Source organism: Ailuropoda melanoleuca, chromosome 5, assembly GCF_002007445.2.
Source record: "Ailuropoda melanoleuca isolate Jingjing chromosome 5, ASM200744v2, whole genome shotgun sequence".
In the NCBI taxonomy this organism is placed as follows: Eukaryota; Metazoa; Chordata; class Mammalia; order Carnivora; family Ursidae; genus Ailuropoda; species Ailuropoda melanoleuca.
In genome coordinates this window covers 80,817,885-80,838,566 of record NC_048222.1, presented here as the reverse complement: position 1 = coordinate 80,838,566, position 20,682 = coordinate 80,817,885, and the positions used below count along the sequence as shown (strand labels likewise).

Sequence of the window (20,682 nt, the reverse complement as noted above, 5' to 3'; positions counted from 1 at the left end):
CTAATGTGTCACTTAAAGGGCCACTGAAATTGTTAATACCCAGGGATAGAAAATATTCTAAAACTATGAAGATACAGCATTTGAGAAAGATACACAAAGGCATAAAGCATGTCATTATTATTATCATTTCAAGGCAGTGTGTGTTCTGGTCAACAGCCTCCTCAGAGTATCTCTGCTCCTGTTCTCACCATCCTGAACAGTCCATCTTCAAGGTAGCAGCCAAAGTGACTGCTTTAAAAAATAAGTCATATTATGTCACTTCTTTGCCCAAAATCCTCTAAAGGCTTTCCAAAATAAAAGTCGAAGTCCCCACAGTTGCCATAAGCCCTTCATGATTTAACTCCCTCTTAATCTCTGGTTTTAGCTGTTGCTATGCCCCCCTGGTTTATTCCACTCCAGCCTACTGGCCTCGTGTCAGGCACGCCCTGCCTCAGGGACTTTGCACTTGTACTCCTGCCTACAATGGTGTTTCCACAGATCTCTGCGTGACAACCTCCTTTGCTTCTTTAAGATCTTTGCTTAAATATTACCTCATTGATGCCTTCCTTGATCATCATTTTCAATTACAAGCCCCCACCCCAATCCTAATCTGACATTTCCTATTCTCCCTCCTTGCTTTATATGAATCAACAGCATTTACCATAATCTGACATTCTGTACCATATACTTTACATATTTATCTTATTTTCTGTCCTAGCCCACTAGCACATAAGTCCTTGAGGGGAGGTATTTTTTCTGTTTGTCTCCTCCTGCAGTAAATAAAAAAATTGATGAATAAGTGAACAAATGATCTGAGTGTGAGACCTAGTCCTACCATTAACTAGTAGCCTGACCCTGGGAAAGTCACTTAATCTCTCTGAGCCTCAGTTTTCTCATCTCGGAGATATATACAAAGAACAGATGAAACAATACATATATAAATACTTTATAAAAATTACTACCCAAATATATAAGTTAGTTGGTCGTGGTGGTGTTTTTATAGCCACTTGATGGCTAGGCAGAATAAAAATGTTCTACACGGAAAAAAAAATCACAGGGACAAAATTGCCGGTCTAGTTACCTATGCATTAATAGCAGCTGGGAAACTATTTGTCATTCAACTAGCACACCAGCCCAACTGTTTGTTATGTGTCACTGAAGACCTATGTATTGGCACCAGGATTAAAGCACATAGGATTTGCTTGAGAATCCAGCTCTTACTTTTACTTGTGGGAAGGCAAAGCCAATGCTGAATCCATGGGATCTCCATCTCGTGGTCATGCTAGTGCACATTTCTACAACAAAGCTGTTAAGCTGAGGCCTGGCCAAAGGACATACTTGCCAATCACGAGCTATTCAGCCAAAAGGAATGCTAGGAAACAGTTCCTATGCATGCCTGACAGCTCACTTGACCAACAGGTACTTCTCACTCTAAGCTCCCAGTGTCCTCCTATTTTGCTGAATTTTCCCAGGTGACCCTCCCCAAACCTTCCTCCTTATGTAAGGTGAACACAAACTCTGCCACTCCTCTCCATGCAAATGTCACTGCCACCAGGGCAAAGGTCATATGGCAAGGAAAAGAAAGCCTGGTGGAAAAGAGGGTGACAAGAACTTCTCCCAAGTACGAAATGAATTCATGAGTGTTAGAAGCAACATGGATGCCAGGCTTCCACATGGACACATTCTCATCTTGAACTAAGTGACAATATTATGGAAATTAAGAAACTGGGAAAGGACTATCAAAGAGAAAGACATTTGAGTTTCAAAAGGCTGCAACAGGGGGTGTTAGGGGAGCCCAGAGATATGGCTAAAAAAATAAAATTTATTTTCCCACAAAACAAACAGCAGTGATTCCTACTAAGTTAGCTGATTCTGGAAAGCCACATCGGAGAGTGTTTTCAATCATCTTAAAGTAAGCATATTTTTAAAAATATCTTTTTGAGTTTGTTCATGATAAGGTCTACCATGAACTATCATTAATTATCTCCATATTAGCATGAGTCTTGGAATCACAGCTGAGACTTGGAAGGATTTATGGTGGGACTTAACCCAAAAAGACAATCATCCGGGAAGCACCACCATTGGTCCCAATGTAATTGGTCTTGATCAACTATAATCCTTTGTCTAAGTCCTGGGGTATCAATGACACAAGAGGAAGATGAAAGGTGTTCTACGTAATAGCTCCCGATATATAAGGACACCTGGGATTTTGCTGACACTCTATACACAAGAATTCAGGGAAAGTTCACAGGGGCTTTCTTCATTGTTCACACTATTTTGGCCAAAGGTACGCAGAACTAAATGGTTGTTTCTCAGAGTGGACCAAACATGTTGCTTCAACTGAATGCCGCTTCCTAGGGTTTCAGTGAAAACATCCCAGTTATTCCTGAAAAAAACAGATCCGGCACTGTTTGATTTTGAATGCCCTAAAAAAAATCTATATGTTGTACTAGACCTAAGAAATTTCATTCATAGGAATTATTTTACTTTTATTTACTTTCTTTATACACAGCATCATTCCAAAAGGAAAATTTGAGACAACTTAACAAAAAAAATATATATATATATGATAATTAATAATAAAAATACAATGAGACTAAAAAAAGAAAAGTGAGTCAGTAAATAGCTCCCAAAATACTTGGCAGTGAAACTGCAGATAGTTTTACCTGCTCTGTCTGTGAAAACTGGAAGGCATAGAGTATGTCTGATAAACATGTCTCCTGCTACCCTCAAACGCATTCACAATATTAAGCCAAAGCATGAAAAACTGCTCCAGGTGAGACAGCCCAGCTGTTAGTCTTCACAGTGAGCAGCATTCCTGGGGAGGCTTTGTCATTTCTTGGCTGCTTATCCATTCTCATGGTCCCAATATTTTGACGCATTCCGTATCTAGAAGCAAAATGGCCCCAGTCCTCAGGCCCTCTCTGGAGTTGGCTTTTTCATCTTGGGTTGCTGAGGTTCAGGACTGAGACCCACATGGCAGCGTGTCCCCTGGTCACAAGACCTGGGGTGAGAAGAGCAGAGAAGATGGCTGCTCCCCAGATCCAGCTTTGCCAGAGACATACCTTCTGCCACCTGACTATGGGCCTGCATCTTTGTTTTACCCAAATCTGTTGAGTCAATCTATCACGATTATATTTTCAAGTGTTTAACCAAATGGTTATAAATTTCAATAATTTGGTTAAATGCCCAAGTGAAAATGGTCATTCAGTAGAATTAAAGAGGTTTCCATCACTTGTTAAATCATTTTTGACTTAAGCAACATATTTATATATGGTAATTCATAAATATACATTTAACCCATGCTCAGATCCACAGAGCAAAATGGCAGATAAAGGGGAAAATGATGCTTCTTTCTCAATCAAACTGGATGTCAAGGTAACCCCCTAGTTAATAAAAGGGAAGTTTCTTTTCACAGAAATAATCTAGTTCATAAATATAAGGAAATGCTAGAATTGAAAGAGGGCCATCCTGCAACCTCTAACAGAACGATGGATCTAGGCAATGACCATTAAGGGCTGGTAACGTAATGATCCAGTTATGAAATGCCTCCAGAATGGCTTATGCACCCACTTGTGGATTCTGATCAGGACTCTAGCTCCCAATTTTTTTTTTAAAGATTTTATTTATTTATTCAACAGAGATAGAGACAGCCAGTGAGAGAGGGAACACAAGCAGGGGGAGTGGGAGAGGAAGAGGCAGGCTCATAGCAGAGGAGCCTGATGTGGGGCTCGATCCCATAACGCCTGGATCACGCCCTGAGCCAAAGGCAGACGCTTAACCGCTGTGCCACCCAGGCGCCCCCTAGCTCCCAATTTTTAGAAAGGATAGAGGAATGACAAACATGATCATTCAATCTAGACTGAAAGAAACAATGCAGAATAAATTATCTAATTTCATGAACAAATAAATTACAAAGAAGAAAAGCGGGATGAACTTACAGATTAAAAGAGACAAAATATTTATACCAACCAATTACAATGTATGAACTCTATTTGGATCTTGATTCAAACATATGGACTCTTGGGATATTTGATAATATTAAAAAAACTTTTTTTGGTGTGATCATGGCATTATGGTATGTTTTCCAGAAAACTGCTTATTTATTTATTTATTTATTTATTTATTTATTTATTTATAGTGAGCCCTCAAGCAGGGGGTGGTGGGGCAGAGGGAGAGGGAGAGAGAGAATCTTAAGCAGGCTCCACACCCAGCGCAGAGCCTGACTCAGGGCCCGATCCCACAACCCTAAAATCATGAACTGAGCTAAAATCAAGAGTTGGACAATTAACCAACTGAGCCACCCTGGTACCCCTAGAAAACTGCTCTTTTAGAGATATATACCAAAATATTCATGGATGAAATGAGATGATATGTGAGTTTGCTTTAAAATAACCTAAGATGGAGGAGAGAGAGCGAGTGGGAATATACATGAAACCCACTCAGCCCTAACTGATAACTGTTGAAGCTGAGTGAGGGAGGCTTCATTACATCAGTTTATTTTTAAGATACTTGAAAATTTTCACAATAAAGAACTAAAAAATAAATATTTTTTTAAATCCACTGAAAGAAATAATATTGACAGAAAATTCCTTATAAGATAACCAGGCCACTGATGGTCTTAGATGCAATACAAGTAATTTATGGGTTAAGCCAGAGCCCACCAGAAAAGCACCCCGTGGCACACATGGGTGTGTGGGGACCAAATATACCTGGGTGGATGCCAGGAGCCCAAGGAGAAGAGCAGTGTAACCAACAGCTCACGAACCGCCTCGTGCTGCTCACTCTAAAGGGCTGTCAGTAGTACTGTTAACTGTCTTACGTTACAGTGTCCTCCTTATACATATCCCTGAAAGAAATTTCTTTCTGGTTCTAGAATCAGGAGATTTTAAGATTCCCCCAAGCATGTAGATTTCAGCATCGCACCCATTAGGATGCCTATTAACAAACAACACGTGCTGGCAGGGATGTGAAGAAACTGGAATCCTTGTGCTTTCCCAGTGGGAATGTACACTGGTTCAGCCATTGTAGAAAATGGGATGGCAGCTCCTCAAAAAATGAAACATAGGCATACCATACGATCCAGCAATTCCACTTGTAGGTATATTCTTTAAGGAACTGAAAGGAGGGTCTCAAAGAGATATTTACACTCCCATGCTCATAGCAGTATTATTCACAACAGCCAAAAGGTGGAAGCAGCCCAGGTGTCCTTCAACAGATGAATGGGTAAACAAAATGTGGCACATATATTTGGTAGAATTTGACCTGGCCTTAAAAAGGGAAGGAAATTCCAACACAGGTCACAAAGTGGATGAACCTTGAAGACGTTATGCCAAGTGAAATCAGTCACAAAAGGATAAATATTGAATGATTCCACTTACTGGAACTATCTAGAGTAGTGAAACTCAGAGAGATGGAAAGCAGAATGGGGACTGCTGGGGGCTGGCTGGAGACAGAATGGAGAACTATTATCTAAGGGATACAGAATTTCAGTTGGGAAAAATGAAAAAGTCCAGGAGATCGATGGTGGTGATGGCTGCACAACAGGAAGACGACTCTTACTACCACTGAACTCTACACTTAAAAACAGTTACAACAGCAACTTTTATATTATGTATGTTTTACCACAAGTTTTAAAAACTGAAGCCAACCATACGACTAACTAATCTTCGCAATGCTGCTAGAAAATACAGAGCCAAATTTGTGGCCAACTTTTATAAATTATATTTTACTACAATGTGCACTATTTGTACATTTCATTTCTCATATGTTTCTTTGGTCTAACATTTACCTAATTCTAATCTATGCTATTTTGCCATGTCTTGTGCTTTAATTTTCCTTTATTTTGTTTTATAGTAAGGCAGAAGGTAAATGGTTGGGACAAGTAAGAGCAAGAGAGAATATTCCGCTTTATATTATCTGCAACACGGGGTTCAGTATTTTTCTTAAAAATGGGAGTTGAGTTAAATTGAATAATAATTAACTCTAGTTTTTGTCATTCTCCATATCTACACTTCTCTTCTAAAAAAGCTAATTCACAGAGAAGTAGTAGATATGTAATTGTTTCTCTTGCACACCCTATTGAGCATTTTTTCTCTGTAGAGATTTAAGAAATTACTGCCATATTTATAAAATAAAATTATACAAATCTTCTTCATTTTCAAAACTTTTTTAAAAAGTTGGTCAGTTGGATGGTCACTGTACACTAGTGATAACAGTGAAATAATTAGCCACAACTGATCAACTCAATAGTTGAGGCCGAAAGAGGAATCATGGCACTTTTTGAGAGCTCTGTATTGATTCAGAAGGAAGCAACCAGGGGAGGTTAAGATGGCGGAGGAGTAGGGGACACCTTTTTCAGCCGGTCCCCTGAGTTGAGCTGGATAGGTACCAGACCAGCAGGAATATCCACGGAATCAGCCTGAGACGCAGGAAGATACATCTGGATCTCTACAAATGAACATCTCCAGCGCTGAGTATCGAGGTACGAAGCGGGGAGCCATGAAACCGCGCACAGATATCGGAAGCTAAACAGAAGGGGGAGGGAGCCGCCGTGTCAGGGCGCCGGGAAGCGGTAGCCACCTGCAAGGGGGAGCGGACAGACCGCGGACCCGCACGCTTGAGACAGCAGGCTGAGAAGGGAGCTCCGGGAGCGCACGCGGGACGGCTGGCGGTTGGCGGGCCACCTGCACGGGGGAGCAGGCGGACTCGCGGACGGCACCCGCGAGACAACAGACTTAGAACGCGAGCTCCAGGAGCGCGCGCGCAGGGCGGCTGGCGGGCCACCTGCACCGGGGAGCGGGCGGACCGCGGACCCGCACTCTGGAAACGGCAGACTGAGTCCGTGAGCCGGGAGCGTGCACCACCAAGCATCTCACGGAGCTCCGGAGCTCCGGTGTGCTCACTGGATCGAGGCTGAGACCGGGAGCTCCGGGAGCGTCCGCGGGGCGGCTGGCGGCTGGAGGGCCACCTGCACGGGGGAGCAGGCGGACTCGCGGTCAGCACCCGTGAGACACCAGACTGAGACGGGGAGCTCCGGGAGCCCGCGCGGGGCGGCTGGCGGCTGGCGGCGGGCGGGGTTGGAAACACAAAGGACAGAGACGTGCCGGCCCTGGAAGTGAGGGCTGGGACGCCGGGTGTGGGGCGCACAGCCCGGGATGCTGCAGGGTTGAGCAGCACCAACAGAAACAGAGTTAAAGTGGCCAGAACATCAGTGGAGAACGATCCGCGATCCCTCTGTTCTGAGACAGAGGCTGAATTTCAGCCGCTGCTGCTCTCTCAGAAGAGGCATAGCAAACCGCCAGGGAAAGCCGCCAGAGAACAAAAGCCCGGAAATACCGGCTCACAGGGTGCCCATCCCCATCCCCCCTCGCAAGGGACACAGAGACTCTACCCAAACAGGGTTTTCTGAGTACCTGCAGGCAGGCCCCTCCCCCAGAAGGCAGGCTGAAAAATCAAGAAGCCCACAACCCGGAGCGCCTGAGTGGCGCAGTCACCAAGCACCTGTCTTCGGATTAGGGTGTGATCACAACGCTCCGTAAGGAGTCCTTCATCGGGCTTCTCCACCGGGAACCTGCTTCTTCCTCTCCCACTCCTCTGCTTGGGTTCCCTTTCTTGCTGACTGTCTCTCTCTCTCTCAAATAAATAAATAAACTCTTTAAGGAAGAAGCCCACATCCCTAAGATCTCTATAAAACAAGGGCGCACGGCCTGGGTCCCAGTCAACACTTGGGCTCTGGACAACCCTGCAATCTCTCTTCATCAGAATGACGAGAAGGAGAAGTCCCCCCCAGCAAAGAAAAGATAATGAGTCTGTGGCCTCTGCCACAGAATTGGCCTCGGCCACAGAATTAATACATATGGATGTATCCCAATTATCAGAAATGGAATTCAGAGCAACAATGGTCAAGATGATGAGTAAACTTGAAAAAAGCATCAGAGAAAGCGTTGCTGAGAATATAGAATCCCTAAGGGCAGAAATGAGAGCGAATCTGACAGAAATTAAAAATTCTATGAGCCAAATGCAGTCAAAACTAGAGGCTCTGACGGCCAGGGTCACCGAGGCAGAGGAACGCGTTAGCGAATTGGAGGATGGGTTAGTAGAAGAAAAAACGAAAATAGAAGCTGGTCTTAAAAAAATCCACGCCCACGAATGTAGATTACGGGAGATTACTGACTCTATGAAACGATCCAATGTCAGAATCATCGGCATCCCTGAAGGGGTGGAGAAAAACAGAGGTCTAGAAGAGATATTTGAACAAATTGTAGCTGAAAACTTCCCTAATCTAGCAAGGGAAACAAGCATTCGTGTCCAAGAGGCAGAGAGGACCCCATCCAAGCTCAACCAGGACAAACCTACGCCACGGCATGTCATAGTGCAATTCGCAAATATTAGATCCAAGGATACAGTATTGAAAGCGGCCAGGGCAAAGAAATTTCTCACGTACCAAGGCAAAGGTATCAGGATTACGTCAGACCTGTCTACAGAGACCTGGAATGAGAGAAAGGCTTGGGGGGGCATTTTTAAAGCTCTTTCAGAGAAAAACATGCAGCCAAGGATCCTTTATCCAGCAAAGCTGTCATTCAGAATTGATGGAGAAATAAAGACGTTCCAAAATCGCCAATCATTAACCAATTTCGTAACCACGAAACCAGCCCTACAGGAGATATTAAGGGGGGCTCTATAAAGGTAAAAAGGCCCCAAGAGTGATACAGAGCAGCAAGTCACAACCGATACAAAGACTTTAAAGAGAAATGGCATCATTAAAATCATATCTGTCAATAATCTCTATCAATCTAAATGGCTTAAACTCTCCCATAAAACGCCACAGGGTTGCAGATTGGATAAAAAGACATGACCCATCCATTTGCTGTCTACAAGAGACTCATTTTGAACCCAAAGATGCATTCAGACTTAGAGTAAGGGGATGGAGTACCATCTTCCACGCAAATGGACCTCAAAAGAAAGCTGGAGTAGCAATTCTCATATCAGATAGACTGGATTTTAAACTAGAGGCCATAGAGAGAGATACAGAAGGGCACTATATTATTCTTAAAGGAAGTATTCAACAAGTGGATATGACAATTATTAATATATATGCCCCCAACAGGGGAGCAGCAAGATACACAAGCCAACTCTTAACCAAAATAAAGAGACATATAGATAAGAACACAGTAATAGTAGGGGACCTCAACACCCCACTATCAGAAATAGACAGAACACCCTGGCAAAAACTAAGCAAAGAATCAAAGGCTTTGAATGCCATACTCGACGAGTTGGACCTCATAGATATATATAGAACACTACACCCCAGAACCAAAGAATACTCATTCTATTCAAATGCCCATGGAACATTCTCAAGAATAGATCATGCTCTGGGACACAAAACAGGTCTCAGCCAATACCAAAAGATTGAAATTATCCCCTGCATATTCTCAGACCACAACGCTCTGAAATTGGAACTCAACCACAAGGAAAAACCTGGAAGAAACTCAAACACTTGGAGGCTAAGAACCATCCTGCTCAAGAATGACTCGATAAACCAGGAAATCAAAAAACAAATTAAACAATTTATGGAGACCAACGAGAATGAATACACAACGGTCCAAAACCTATGGGATACTGCAAAGGCAGTCCTAAGGGGGAAATACATAGCCATCCAAGCCTCACTCAAAAGAATAGAAAAATCTAAAATGCAGTTTCTATATTCTCACCTCAAGAAACTGGAACAGCAACAGAGGGACAGGCCTAACCCACTGACAAGGAAGGAGTTGACCAAGATTAGAGCAGAAATCAATGAATTAGAGACCAGAACCACAGTAGAGCAGATCAACAGGACTAGAAGCTGGTTCTTTGAGAGAATCCATAAAATTGATAGACCACTGGCAAAACTTGTCCAAAAACAAAGAGAAAGGACTGAGATTATTAAAATTATGACTGAAAAGGGAGAGGTCACGACCAGCACCATTGAAATTGCAAGGATTATTAGAAACTTTTATCAACAGCTATATGCCAAAAAACTAAACAATCTGGAAGAGATGGAGGCCTTCCTGGAAACCTATAAACTACCAAGACTGAAACAGGAAGAAATAGATTTCTTAAATAGGCCAATTAACTATGAAGAAATTGAGTCAGTGATAAACAACCTTCCAAATAATAAAACTCCAGGCCCAGACGGTTTTCCTGGGGAATTCTACCAAACATTCAAAGAAGAAATAATACCTATTCTCCTAAAGCTATTTCAAAAAATAGAAACAGAAGGAAAGCTACCAAACTCATTCTATGAGGCTAATATTACCTTGATCCCCAAACCAGGCAAAGACCCCCTCAAAAAGGAGAATTACAGACCGATTTCTCTAATGAATATGGATGCCAAAATCCTCAACAAGATCCTTGCTAATAGAATCCAACAGTACATTAAAAGGATTATCCATCATGACCAAGTGGGATTCATACCTGGGATGCAAGCATGGTTCAACACTCGCAAATCAATCAATGTGATACATCATATCAACAAGAAAAGACTCAAGAACCATATGATCCTCTCAATTGATGCAGAAAAAGCATTTGACAAAATACAGCATCCTTTCCTGATTAAAACCCTTCAGAGTGTAGGAATAGAGGGTACATTTCTCAATCTCATAAAAGCCATCTATGAAAAGCCTACTGCAAGCATTATTCTCAATGGGGAAAAGCTGGAAGCCTTTCCCTTAAGATCAGGAACACGACAAGGATGCCCACTCTCGCCACTATTATTCAACATAGTACTAGAAGTCCTTGCAACAGCAATCAGAAGACAAAAAGGGATCAAAGGTATCCAAATCGGCAAAGAAGAAGTCAAACTGTCTCTCTTTGCAGATGACATGATACTCTATATGGAAAACCCAAAGGAATCCACTCCCAAACTATTAGAAGTTATAGAACAATTCAGTAAGGTGGCAGGATACAAAATCAATGCCCAGAAATCAGTTGCATTTCTATACACGAATAACGAGACTGAAGAAAGAGAAATTAGGGAATCCATCCCATTTACAATAACACCAAAAACCATGCGTTACCTTGGAATTAACTTAACCAGAGACGTAAAGGACCTATATGCTAGAAACTATAGATCACTTTTGAAAGATATTGAGGAAGACATAAAAAGATGGAAAAATATTCCATGCTCATGGATTGGAAGAATTAACATAGTTAAAATGTCCATACTACCCAGAGCAATCTACACTTTCAATGCTATCCCGATCAAAATACCGAGGACATTTTTCAAAGAACTGGAACAAATAGTCCTTAAATTTGTATGGAACCAGAAAAGGCCCCGAATCTCCAAGGAACTGTTGAAAAGGAAAAACAAAGCTGGGGGCATCACAATGCCGGATTTCGAGCTGTACTACAAAGCTGTGATCACAAAGACAGCATGGTACTGGCACAAAAACAGACACATCGACCAATGGAACAGAATAGAGAACCCAGAAATGGACCCTCGGCTCTTTGGGCAACTAATCTTTGATAAAGCAGGAAAAAACATCCGGTGGAAAAAAGACAGTCTCTTCAATAAATGGTGCTGGGAAAATTGGACAGCTACATGCAAAAGAATGAAACTTGACCACTCTCTCACACCATACACAAAAATAAACTCCAAATGGATGAAAGACCTCAATGTGAGACAGGAATCCATCAAAATTCTAGAGGAGAACATAGGCAACAACTTCTATGACATCGGCCAGAGCAACCTTTTTCACGACACATCTCCAAAGGCAAGAGAAATAAAAGATAAAATGAACTTATGGGACTTTATCAGGATAAAGAGCTTCTGCACAGCCAAGGAAACAGTCAAAAAAACTAAGAGACAGCCCACGGAATGGGAGAATATATTTGCAAAGGACACCACAGATAAAGGACTGGTATCCAAGATCTACAAAGAACTTCTCAAACTCAATACACGAGAAACAAATAAACAAATCATAAAATGGGCAGAAGATATGAACAGACACTTTTCCAATGAAGACATACAAATGGCTAACAGACACATGAAAAAATGTTCAAAATCATTAGCCATCAGGGAAATTCAAATCAAAACCACACTGAGATACCACCTTACGCCAGTTAGAATGGCAAAGATAGACAAGGCAAGAAACAACAATTGTTGGAGAGGATGTGGAGAAAGGGGATCCCTCCTACATTGTTGGTGGGAATGCAAGTTGGTACAGCCACTCTGGAAAACAGTGTGGAGGTCCCTTAAAAAGTTAAAAATTGAACTACCCTATGACCCAGCCATTGCACTACTGGGTGTTTACCCCAAAGATACAGACGTAGTAAAGAGAAGGGCCATATGCACCCCAATGTTCATAGCTGCATTGTCCACAATAGCCAAATCATGGAAGGAGCCGAGATGCCCTTCAACAGATGACTGGATTAAGAAGCTGTGGTCCATATATACAATGGAATATTACTCAGCTATCAGAAAGAACGAATTCTCAACATTTGCTGCAACATGGACGGCACTGGAGGAGATAATGCTAAGTGAAATAAGTCAAGCAGAGAAAGACAATTATCATATGATTTCTCTCATCTATGGAACATAAGAACTAGGAGGATCGGTAGGGGAAGAAAGGGATAAAGAAAAGGGGGGTAATCAGAGGGGGGAATGAAACATGAGAGACTATGGACTGTGAGAGGCAAACTGAGGACTTCAGAGGGGAGGGGGTGGGGGAAGGGGATAGCCTGGTGATGGGTAGTAGGGAGGGCACGTATTGCATGGTGCACTGGGTGTTATACGCAACTAATGAAGCATCAAACTTTACATCGGAAATCTGGGGATGTACTGTATGGTGATTAACACAATATAATAAAATAAAATTTAAAAAAAATAAATAAATAAATAAATAAATAAATAAATAAATAAAAAAGAAGGAAGCAACCAGTCTCATTTAGACCCATGATGAGAATGGCCTAATAGAAAGTTTAACAAGGGCTGGTCAGTACTGGGCCAACATTAGATTAGTTTTCCACTAATGCACTCGGTTATCTTTCAAAATCCCTGAGTCACATGACTGGACTCATCGGATATTATGCAGGAGAGATTATAGATCACATGGAACTGACTAATGTTGCAGTCAATCGCCTGAGGCCTGGATCACAGCGTGGTCTGAATGGGGAGACCAGGTGGCCCCCCCAGGGAGCACCTCACCGGCTGTGTGTGGTGGAGGGGAAGGCTTATTTTCTGGTTCTTACATGCATTCCAAATGGTTTAGGTTGGTGGATAAGTGATTATCAAACATAATTGGATTCGGATTTACTCCTTTCTGTGATGGGTTCAGTTCCATTCTCTAAGCACAGAAAGCCCCACCTACACTCCAGCTTCCATCTTCTAAATATACCCCCCTTCACCTTCCCTACCCCAGGATACCCTCTCAGACTCCACACCTGTGCTCTTCTGGACCAGACCCGGTGGGCTGCACCATTCCAAGCAATGCCATACAATCCAAATGGGATTTTCAGGGAGGTCTCTTCACCCTCCCCTATATTATTTGACCTCTTCATGCTCAAAAGAAACTACAAATTGAGATCATCACGCACACAAAAAAGACATATAAAATAAAACATGTCTTAAAACATGTCCCTAAATGCCCAATTATTGCCCCTCAAAGGTGCTTCAGATTATATGGGAGAAAGGCCTATTTTTGTTTCCCCAAGTGCCTCATCACTTAAGAAGTTTGCACCAGTTAGCAGCCTGCTGTTCTAACAGTCTTGTGAATTTAGATTGTTTAGTTAATTATAAACACATTTCAAAGTCATTCTTTCTGGCCTTTTTCCTAGAATGAGTGACTGCCACTCCACAGCTCACAGAATGGTCTTCAATGGTTTTCAGTCAAGGTTCAGGGAGAAATATGCCACACCGGGATTTGATTATTTACCAACATAATGTTGGATTCAAGCCAATGAGACACCAATATATTTTCCTTTGAAGTCTGACATATTGCCTGCTGCTTTCAATGCTGTTTTCTTGGCTAGCAGACAAAATAACTGTGGCTGTTTCAAAATTCACCTCCAATTGAAGTCAGGGGGAAAAAATGTCTTACGATTGGTTCATCTTACAGACACCGGTCTCATTCTCCTCTGGGGTGCTGAAGGTGAGGTCCCTGGATGGGGTACATCCGTGGGCCTCCGCCAGCCACAAGTCCCTGCCCTGGAATCAGCCCTTCCACACACCTATTTGAGAAACATTCTGGTGAATTCTTGGCACCCTGGCTACACACAGAGATTTGTAACAAGGTCATCGGCACATTTTCATGATGTCTTGCATTGTCTTTTGCTCCCTCTCATTTGAAAAGCCCTAAGAGGACCTGACAAAGAAAACATGTTTCGGGGTGCCTGGGTGGCACAGCGGTTAAGCGTCTGCCTTCGGCTCAGGGCGTGATCCCGGCGTTATGGGATCGAGCCCCACATCAGGCTCCTCCGCTATGAGCCTGCTTTTTCCTCTCCCACTCCCTCTGCTTGTGTTCCCTCTCTCGCTGGCAGTCTCTATCTCTGTCAAATAAATAAATAAAATCTTTAAAAAAAAAAAAAAGAAAGAAAAGAAAAGAAAACATGTTTTGCAAGGGTTTGAGATCATAGGGCATTGCTGTCAGGCTACTGGGAGCCTAAAAACCCACCCTAAGAATTCATGGAGATCCTTCTGCTGTTGTCACTGGTATCGATTCCTGCACATTAAGATTCCTCGCTGCAGAATCTTACCTTGCAGCTAACAGCCTTAGTGTGGTTTTCTAAATGATAGGATCAAAGGGTTTCCTGTTAGAAGGAATTTTTTCAAAAAGGTTTAATACTCTGAAATAAAGCAAATGCTCATTAACTAAGAAGAAAGGCTCTTATAGGCTATTTAGTCCCATTTCTCAGTTGGTTAGGAATGACCATTCTATCATTTAAATACCTCTAGTGATGGAGAGCTCATCACCTTGCATCACTGGACACTTATAGTAGGATTAAAATTGTAAGGGCATAATCAGATCAAATCTGCATCTCTTACTAAAGTGCTATGAACCAGGTTTTATAAATTTGAATTAACTTTTAATTTCAAGTCATTCAGAAAGAATATAACACTATTTATTGAGGGAAATCTTGGAAGTTAGTAGAACTACTGGTGTTGATACTATATTATACATAAGTCTAGTCTACCACACTGTAATTTTTTTCATTTGTTTACTTCGTTTAATATAGCTATGTTCATTATTTTTCAATTTCGACTTTACTCAATGTGTATTTCTTACTCTTGGCACAATATTTTAAAATATACACTCTTATTATAGGGTGACATTACATCCCAGTTGCCTGAAGTCCTTCAGGCTTGTACCTCATTGTTTTAACATAACTTTTGACAGCACCCTTTCACTCTCAAAAGCATCCTACATTGGATGATACATTTTATGGTAAAATACTGTATTTTAAAGTTTTTAAAAACTGTATTTCATTTTTTTAATTGTATTAAAAAACCTTCCCAACCCCCAGCTTCTCTGCATTTTCCTCAATTAATCATTTTTTACTTTATTTTGAAATGAGAAATCTTCTTGACTATGGAATATTTTTAATAAAATCAAAAGTTGTCCTGGGCTTAAAAACAACCACCATGGAGAGGCTGGAGCCTGTGCTCTCTGCATGGATGGAGTAGCTCACTGCCAACGGGATGTCACTTTCATTAAGTTATTGAGAGCCAGAGAGAACCTTTCTAAGTCAGGCGCAGCATGCTGGCAAATGTAATGTGGATGTCCTCAAGCCTGAGAAAGCATTCCCTCCACTTGACCAGATTTCTTTCATCTTTGGGTGCCTCAGTTTCTCTGTCTCTAACAGAGCACAATAATGCCCACTTCACAGGGCTGTTGTAGGATGAAAGGGATGATAGCCAGAGGGCACTCTCAGCCACTAGGAACAAAGATATTAAGTAATTGCAAAATGTTCAGTTCTGCTTCTCCAGCTTGTGGAAAAAGGGCTCCCACTGACTTGAAAGAGAGCATCATACACAGAAGAGGAGAAGCCCACTGGGCAAGCAGAGCCTATTACCCTCATTATCATTGTCCTAAAGTGCAGAGGACAGAAAGAGCAACAAAGAAGCTTAAGAACTGTGGCCACACAAAAACAAGACAAGGACTAACAAATGGGCCATGAAAGAAAATCTGAAAAAATGAACATCTTAGCTTACAAATAATTTGTGAAGATTATATGCCAGAAATGAAGGAACTACCCATCTATTCTTTGGTCACTTGATAGAATGACGTACTCATGTGTTTTTCACGGTGGAGTGTGCCCTGTCCGTCCCACTCCACTTCCTCACATTATTCGCTCTAAATGCCTAATGGCAGTTCAACGACCACTTTAGAGTGGATTAAATTTAATAGTTCCTATGTAGACAGCATTCTGTAAAGCACATTCAAATGATTAACCAATAGATAATAAAATTGAAATGGGTGATACTATTTGGTCATAAGATATTAAGACTTACAAGGATGAAGAATGAGTTGGGACAAATAGAACGTACCATCGGTGCTTTGCTGACTCACAGTCAAGCAGATGTGAGGCATTGTCCTGTACATTAATTCATGCTACTAAAATCAAATGGGTAAAAACGATAAATAGTAGGAGATGTCATTCCAATAGTATTTTCCCAGCAAAAGCTGTATCTCAAGAGTCCTATGCACTCTGGGAATGCATAGAAATTCACAAATCAGTTTGCTAGATTGACTTGGCTGGAAAGCATGCTTTTGTGCAAGGATCCAGCTGAAAGGCATTTTTGCATTTACCAGACTCATCCATGGCTCCTTAGCCTAGGGCTAAGAGTCAGGCGACATCATAAAAAGAGCGCGGGCCTCATGGTCAGTTAGACCTGGACTCAAATTCTCCCTCCACCATATCACTGGCTGAGTGGCTTTGAATAAGGCACATGAGCTCTCTAAGAGGATTACGTGCTCCTACCAGCCTTGCGAGGTGCCAGGAGGACTGGATGTCCAACATACGTCAAAGAGCCAAGCGCTATATACTTGGTGTAACCTTTTCAATCAAGCTATGAACAACTCGGAATAGAGAGAAGTCCACCCCCAAAACCATCTGCTGTCTCTCTCCACTGCAGGCCAGGAGGACAAGTAATATAAAATGAGAACAGTTTTTAAAACATTAATATAAAATGCTTGTACATACTTAACCCAAATAGGGGCCTTAATTTAAGCATGTGTAAGAGCCAAAGCGCAGTTCTCATAATGTAAAAATTCTTAGGTGTCCAAAGATACTCTATTTTTACAATCTGTGTAAGTCTGCACTTGTAGAAATTATACACGATTCACCACTTTTAAAAGCCACACACCTTGGCCATTCACAGTGGGTTTCCGGGGGACAGCCCGCCACCAGATGAGCCTTCATTCTTGAATATATGAGATGCAGAAGCAAAGGGAACAGGTCTCAGAGCACTGTCAGCCCTCTCGTTCTATAGGTAACAAAACCAAAGCTTGGACAGGGGAACATGCTTGCCCAAAGCCAAACAGAGAAGGCCATAGGTTAGGATTTTTAGGAAAGCTACTATAAACCAAAACCATGACAAATAATAATAATAATCTCATCACAGAGCTTTATTCACTGATATTTCCATTTCTCTGGCCAAACAACATCATTGCCTGCCTGGTGCTGGGTCTGTTCCTTGGGAAGGAAGGTTTCCTCCAATAGCACAACAGAGGGAAACCTGCTAAGTCTCATTTTATATTTTCCAACCTGACGTGGAACTGAGTTTCTAACATGTCTGGGGGTGAAAAATCCAAGAGCCAAAAAAAATCATCAAAGAAACCCTTTGAGGACTGATGTGACATCTGCTGTCCCCTGGGAACAGTCCTAAACTACAACTCCAGTAAAACAGCATCATCTGAACATAAGTCCTCAGAGGAAAGTTAACAAATCAAATATTTAGCATATATTTTTAGAGTGTCCATTATGCTTTTTGCTACAAAAATCAAATTCCCCATTTACATTTCTGAGCATAATAAGTCCTAACTACAGATCAGTGTATTTTAAAAGGTGATAGCCCATAGAGAGCAAGCTTTACAAACACCCAGAGAGAATTAGCTCCCTGTTTCATAACTCTGCAACTGTTAACCACCATTGATTACCAATTCTGGTTCCATCTCTGTGAATAAGTTAATGCTTTATCCTGAAGAGGCTAATTTAGAGATGGGTCATCCTGAGGCTAATTTCCATCTCAAAGACACCTCCATGCTTAAAGCAGTTTTACATCAAAAGCCCTTGTAGGAGACCATCATCAAGATCAGGGTAGAAAGGAAGCTAGAGGACTGCATCAAGTCAGGGGACTTCAGGGCTTTAGAATGGGACAGATCATAAAACCTGTCTAAAGGCTGAGGGGGAGGATGCAGAAGACAGGAGAAAATTAAAATCCTGAGGACCAGGCAGTAATCCTTGAGAGAGTGATAAGGGACCCGCCCTGGGGGCCCCAGGGCATTGCTAGAGGGAAGGTAGGGGAGGGGAGCTAAACTGAAGAGGAAATCAGGAAGAAAAGGGAAGGAGGAGGGGAAGGGAGAGAGAAGGGGAAGAAGGCAGGCAAAGAAAGTGCCAGGTGTAGAGACATTTTGAAGGAAGTTCAGGTGACACTAAATACGGAGGTCAGGACCCATAAATTAAAAAGGACCTTGTCACCAAAAGGTTTAGAATCTAACAGAGAAGGTCTGCTCAACCACATAATTGTATGTTGTAAATATATACTCAGAGATTAGATTTTATTCTGTTTAAGACATTTTAATTGATTTTTTTCCTAAGGAATATGCTGAATTCGTAATGGAAGAGAAAGAGATTATTCAATTAGATTGATTTTTGTGGAATAACAACTCAAAACTTCTTGAACCCCAGCCTTTGACAAAATTATATATCAATGTGGGGGGAAGAAAGCAGTTCTAGGGAAGAAAAACTCAAACTGTAAATTATCAGGTTAATTCACAGTGTGGACGTAAGAAATAGCAAATACACAGTTTGATATTTGGTTTGCAAAGTGAGAAAAGAAAGCATATTAAATTCTATAGAATAAGCTTTTCTGATCCCAGAAATACTAAGAACTCAATAGTTTTTTTGGCTCCAATGACTTGTAAATATCTAGAAGAGCCCAGATTTTGAAGCCCTGAGGACACTTGCTAAAACTCAGAAATTTGGCACTAGTCTTTGCACACAATTTGGGTTTTCTTTCAGAGTTGATATCTTACCAAATACAGCCATCTGTGTTCCCTCTGGGAAAGGTTCAACTGTTCTATTGCCATTGACGTGATGTTTGGCTAGGGAAAAAAAAAAAAAAAGAGGGAGAGAAGGAAAGAAAGAAATACAAGTTAAGTGTAAAGTTCCACACACATACTAACACATGTCATTAAATGTGTCAAAGAGTCTATTTCTCCTTTTTAGTTAAAAACGGCACCAAAGCTTACCCATTTAAGAGAGTTTCAATTATTTTGTTTTTAATCTCAGTTACTGAAGACCCTTGAGATGATCTAGTTCAAGCACATGGTTTTACAAATGAGGGTACCAAGGTCCGAGCTTGTGCAGAGCCATGGGGCTGGTGGCGGCAGAGCCAGCCCAGCCCCAAAGCTCCTGACTCCTAGCCAGAGGGACCCCACAGCACCAGGCCAGCCCCTGATGTAGAAGGGAAACTCGGGGTTCCAGGGTGAACTGGGGAGGCTTCCTCTGAAGACTTCTGATGATGATAACATTGACCCAATCGATGAAGTGCGCCATGAGGACAGCAAGGTAACGTCGGGGCCAACTTTTCAAGAAAACAGAATAGCAGAATACATCATTTCACTACAATTCAAGCACTGTTTCCAGGAGCCACAGACACTTGCTTTCTTAAAGACCAGATGGATATGTCATGCTTCTTAACTCCTCTTCATCCACCCTGGTTCCCTCCACCAACACCCTTACCACCTTGGGCGTAGCAAGGACTTAGAAATAAAAGGTGACCAGGTTATGGTTTTCCAGCATTAACTTGTTCTCGTAACCCCTCAAACTGCAGTCAGATGAAGCACAGCTGAGTACGATCCATCTACGAGCATGTGAATAACATCCTCAGCAATTCTTGAATACGGGCATTAATGTTGAAAATACACAAGAATGGCCAAAAAGCCTTGACGCTGCATCATATAGCACATATATTTTGATTTCCTGGGTCCCATTCGATTGATGGCACACTGGCAAAGGGCTCAGCACGGCAGCCAGACTGAGGGGGCTGGGGAGGGGATGACACGGTTCCTGCCATCGTGGAAAGGGCAATTACCTTCAAGAGGTAAAAATGTCAAACTTTACCAGAAAGCTTACAATTATGTGCCAAGTCCTGGAAGGGGGACTAAAGGTGCTTGTAACAGCTCATGGCAGAGGAACAGCAAGCTGGGAAGTGCAAGCCTGGAGGAACCAGTGCAGAGTCTTAAGGGAGTGGCAGGGTTTGGAAAGGCAGAGAGCAAGGAAGCAGCTTGAATGAGAGCCAGGCATCTGGATGTGACCGAGACATCATCCCCGGCCAGAACAGAGTCTAGTCTGGGCACAGCAGAGGTGATACGTTGAGAAGCAGTGGCAATGAAGGACAGATTGGTAGGCAGGGACCGGGTCATGAAAAGTCTTGAGAACCCCATCCAAACTCATAGGAATCCCAGGCAGCCTCTCCGGCATACTGCAAGTCTTTTAGAA

At 42.1% G+C, this 20,682-nt stretch overlaps 1 protein-coding gene across 4 annotated transcripts in view; it reads right to left on the bottom strand.

Moving 5' to 3' along the window:
- The window catches only part of MSRA (methionine sulfoxide reductase A), a 426,011-nt gene that overhangs the window by 236,862 nt on the left and 168,467 nt on the right, over positions 1-20,682 (bottom strand). For 3 of the 4 annotated variants that reach the window (XM_002918865.4, XM_019799298.2, XM_034661360.1), the window contains exon 2: positions 19,215-19,283. The exons of the other annotated variant lie outside the window; for it this stretch is intronic. In XM_002918865.4, the coding sequence (XP_002918911.1) occupies positions 19,215-19,283 (69 nt within the window). The remainder of the gene's footprint in view (positions 1-19,214; positions 19,284-20,682) is intronic. 4 annotated transcript variants of the gene reach the window in all.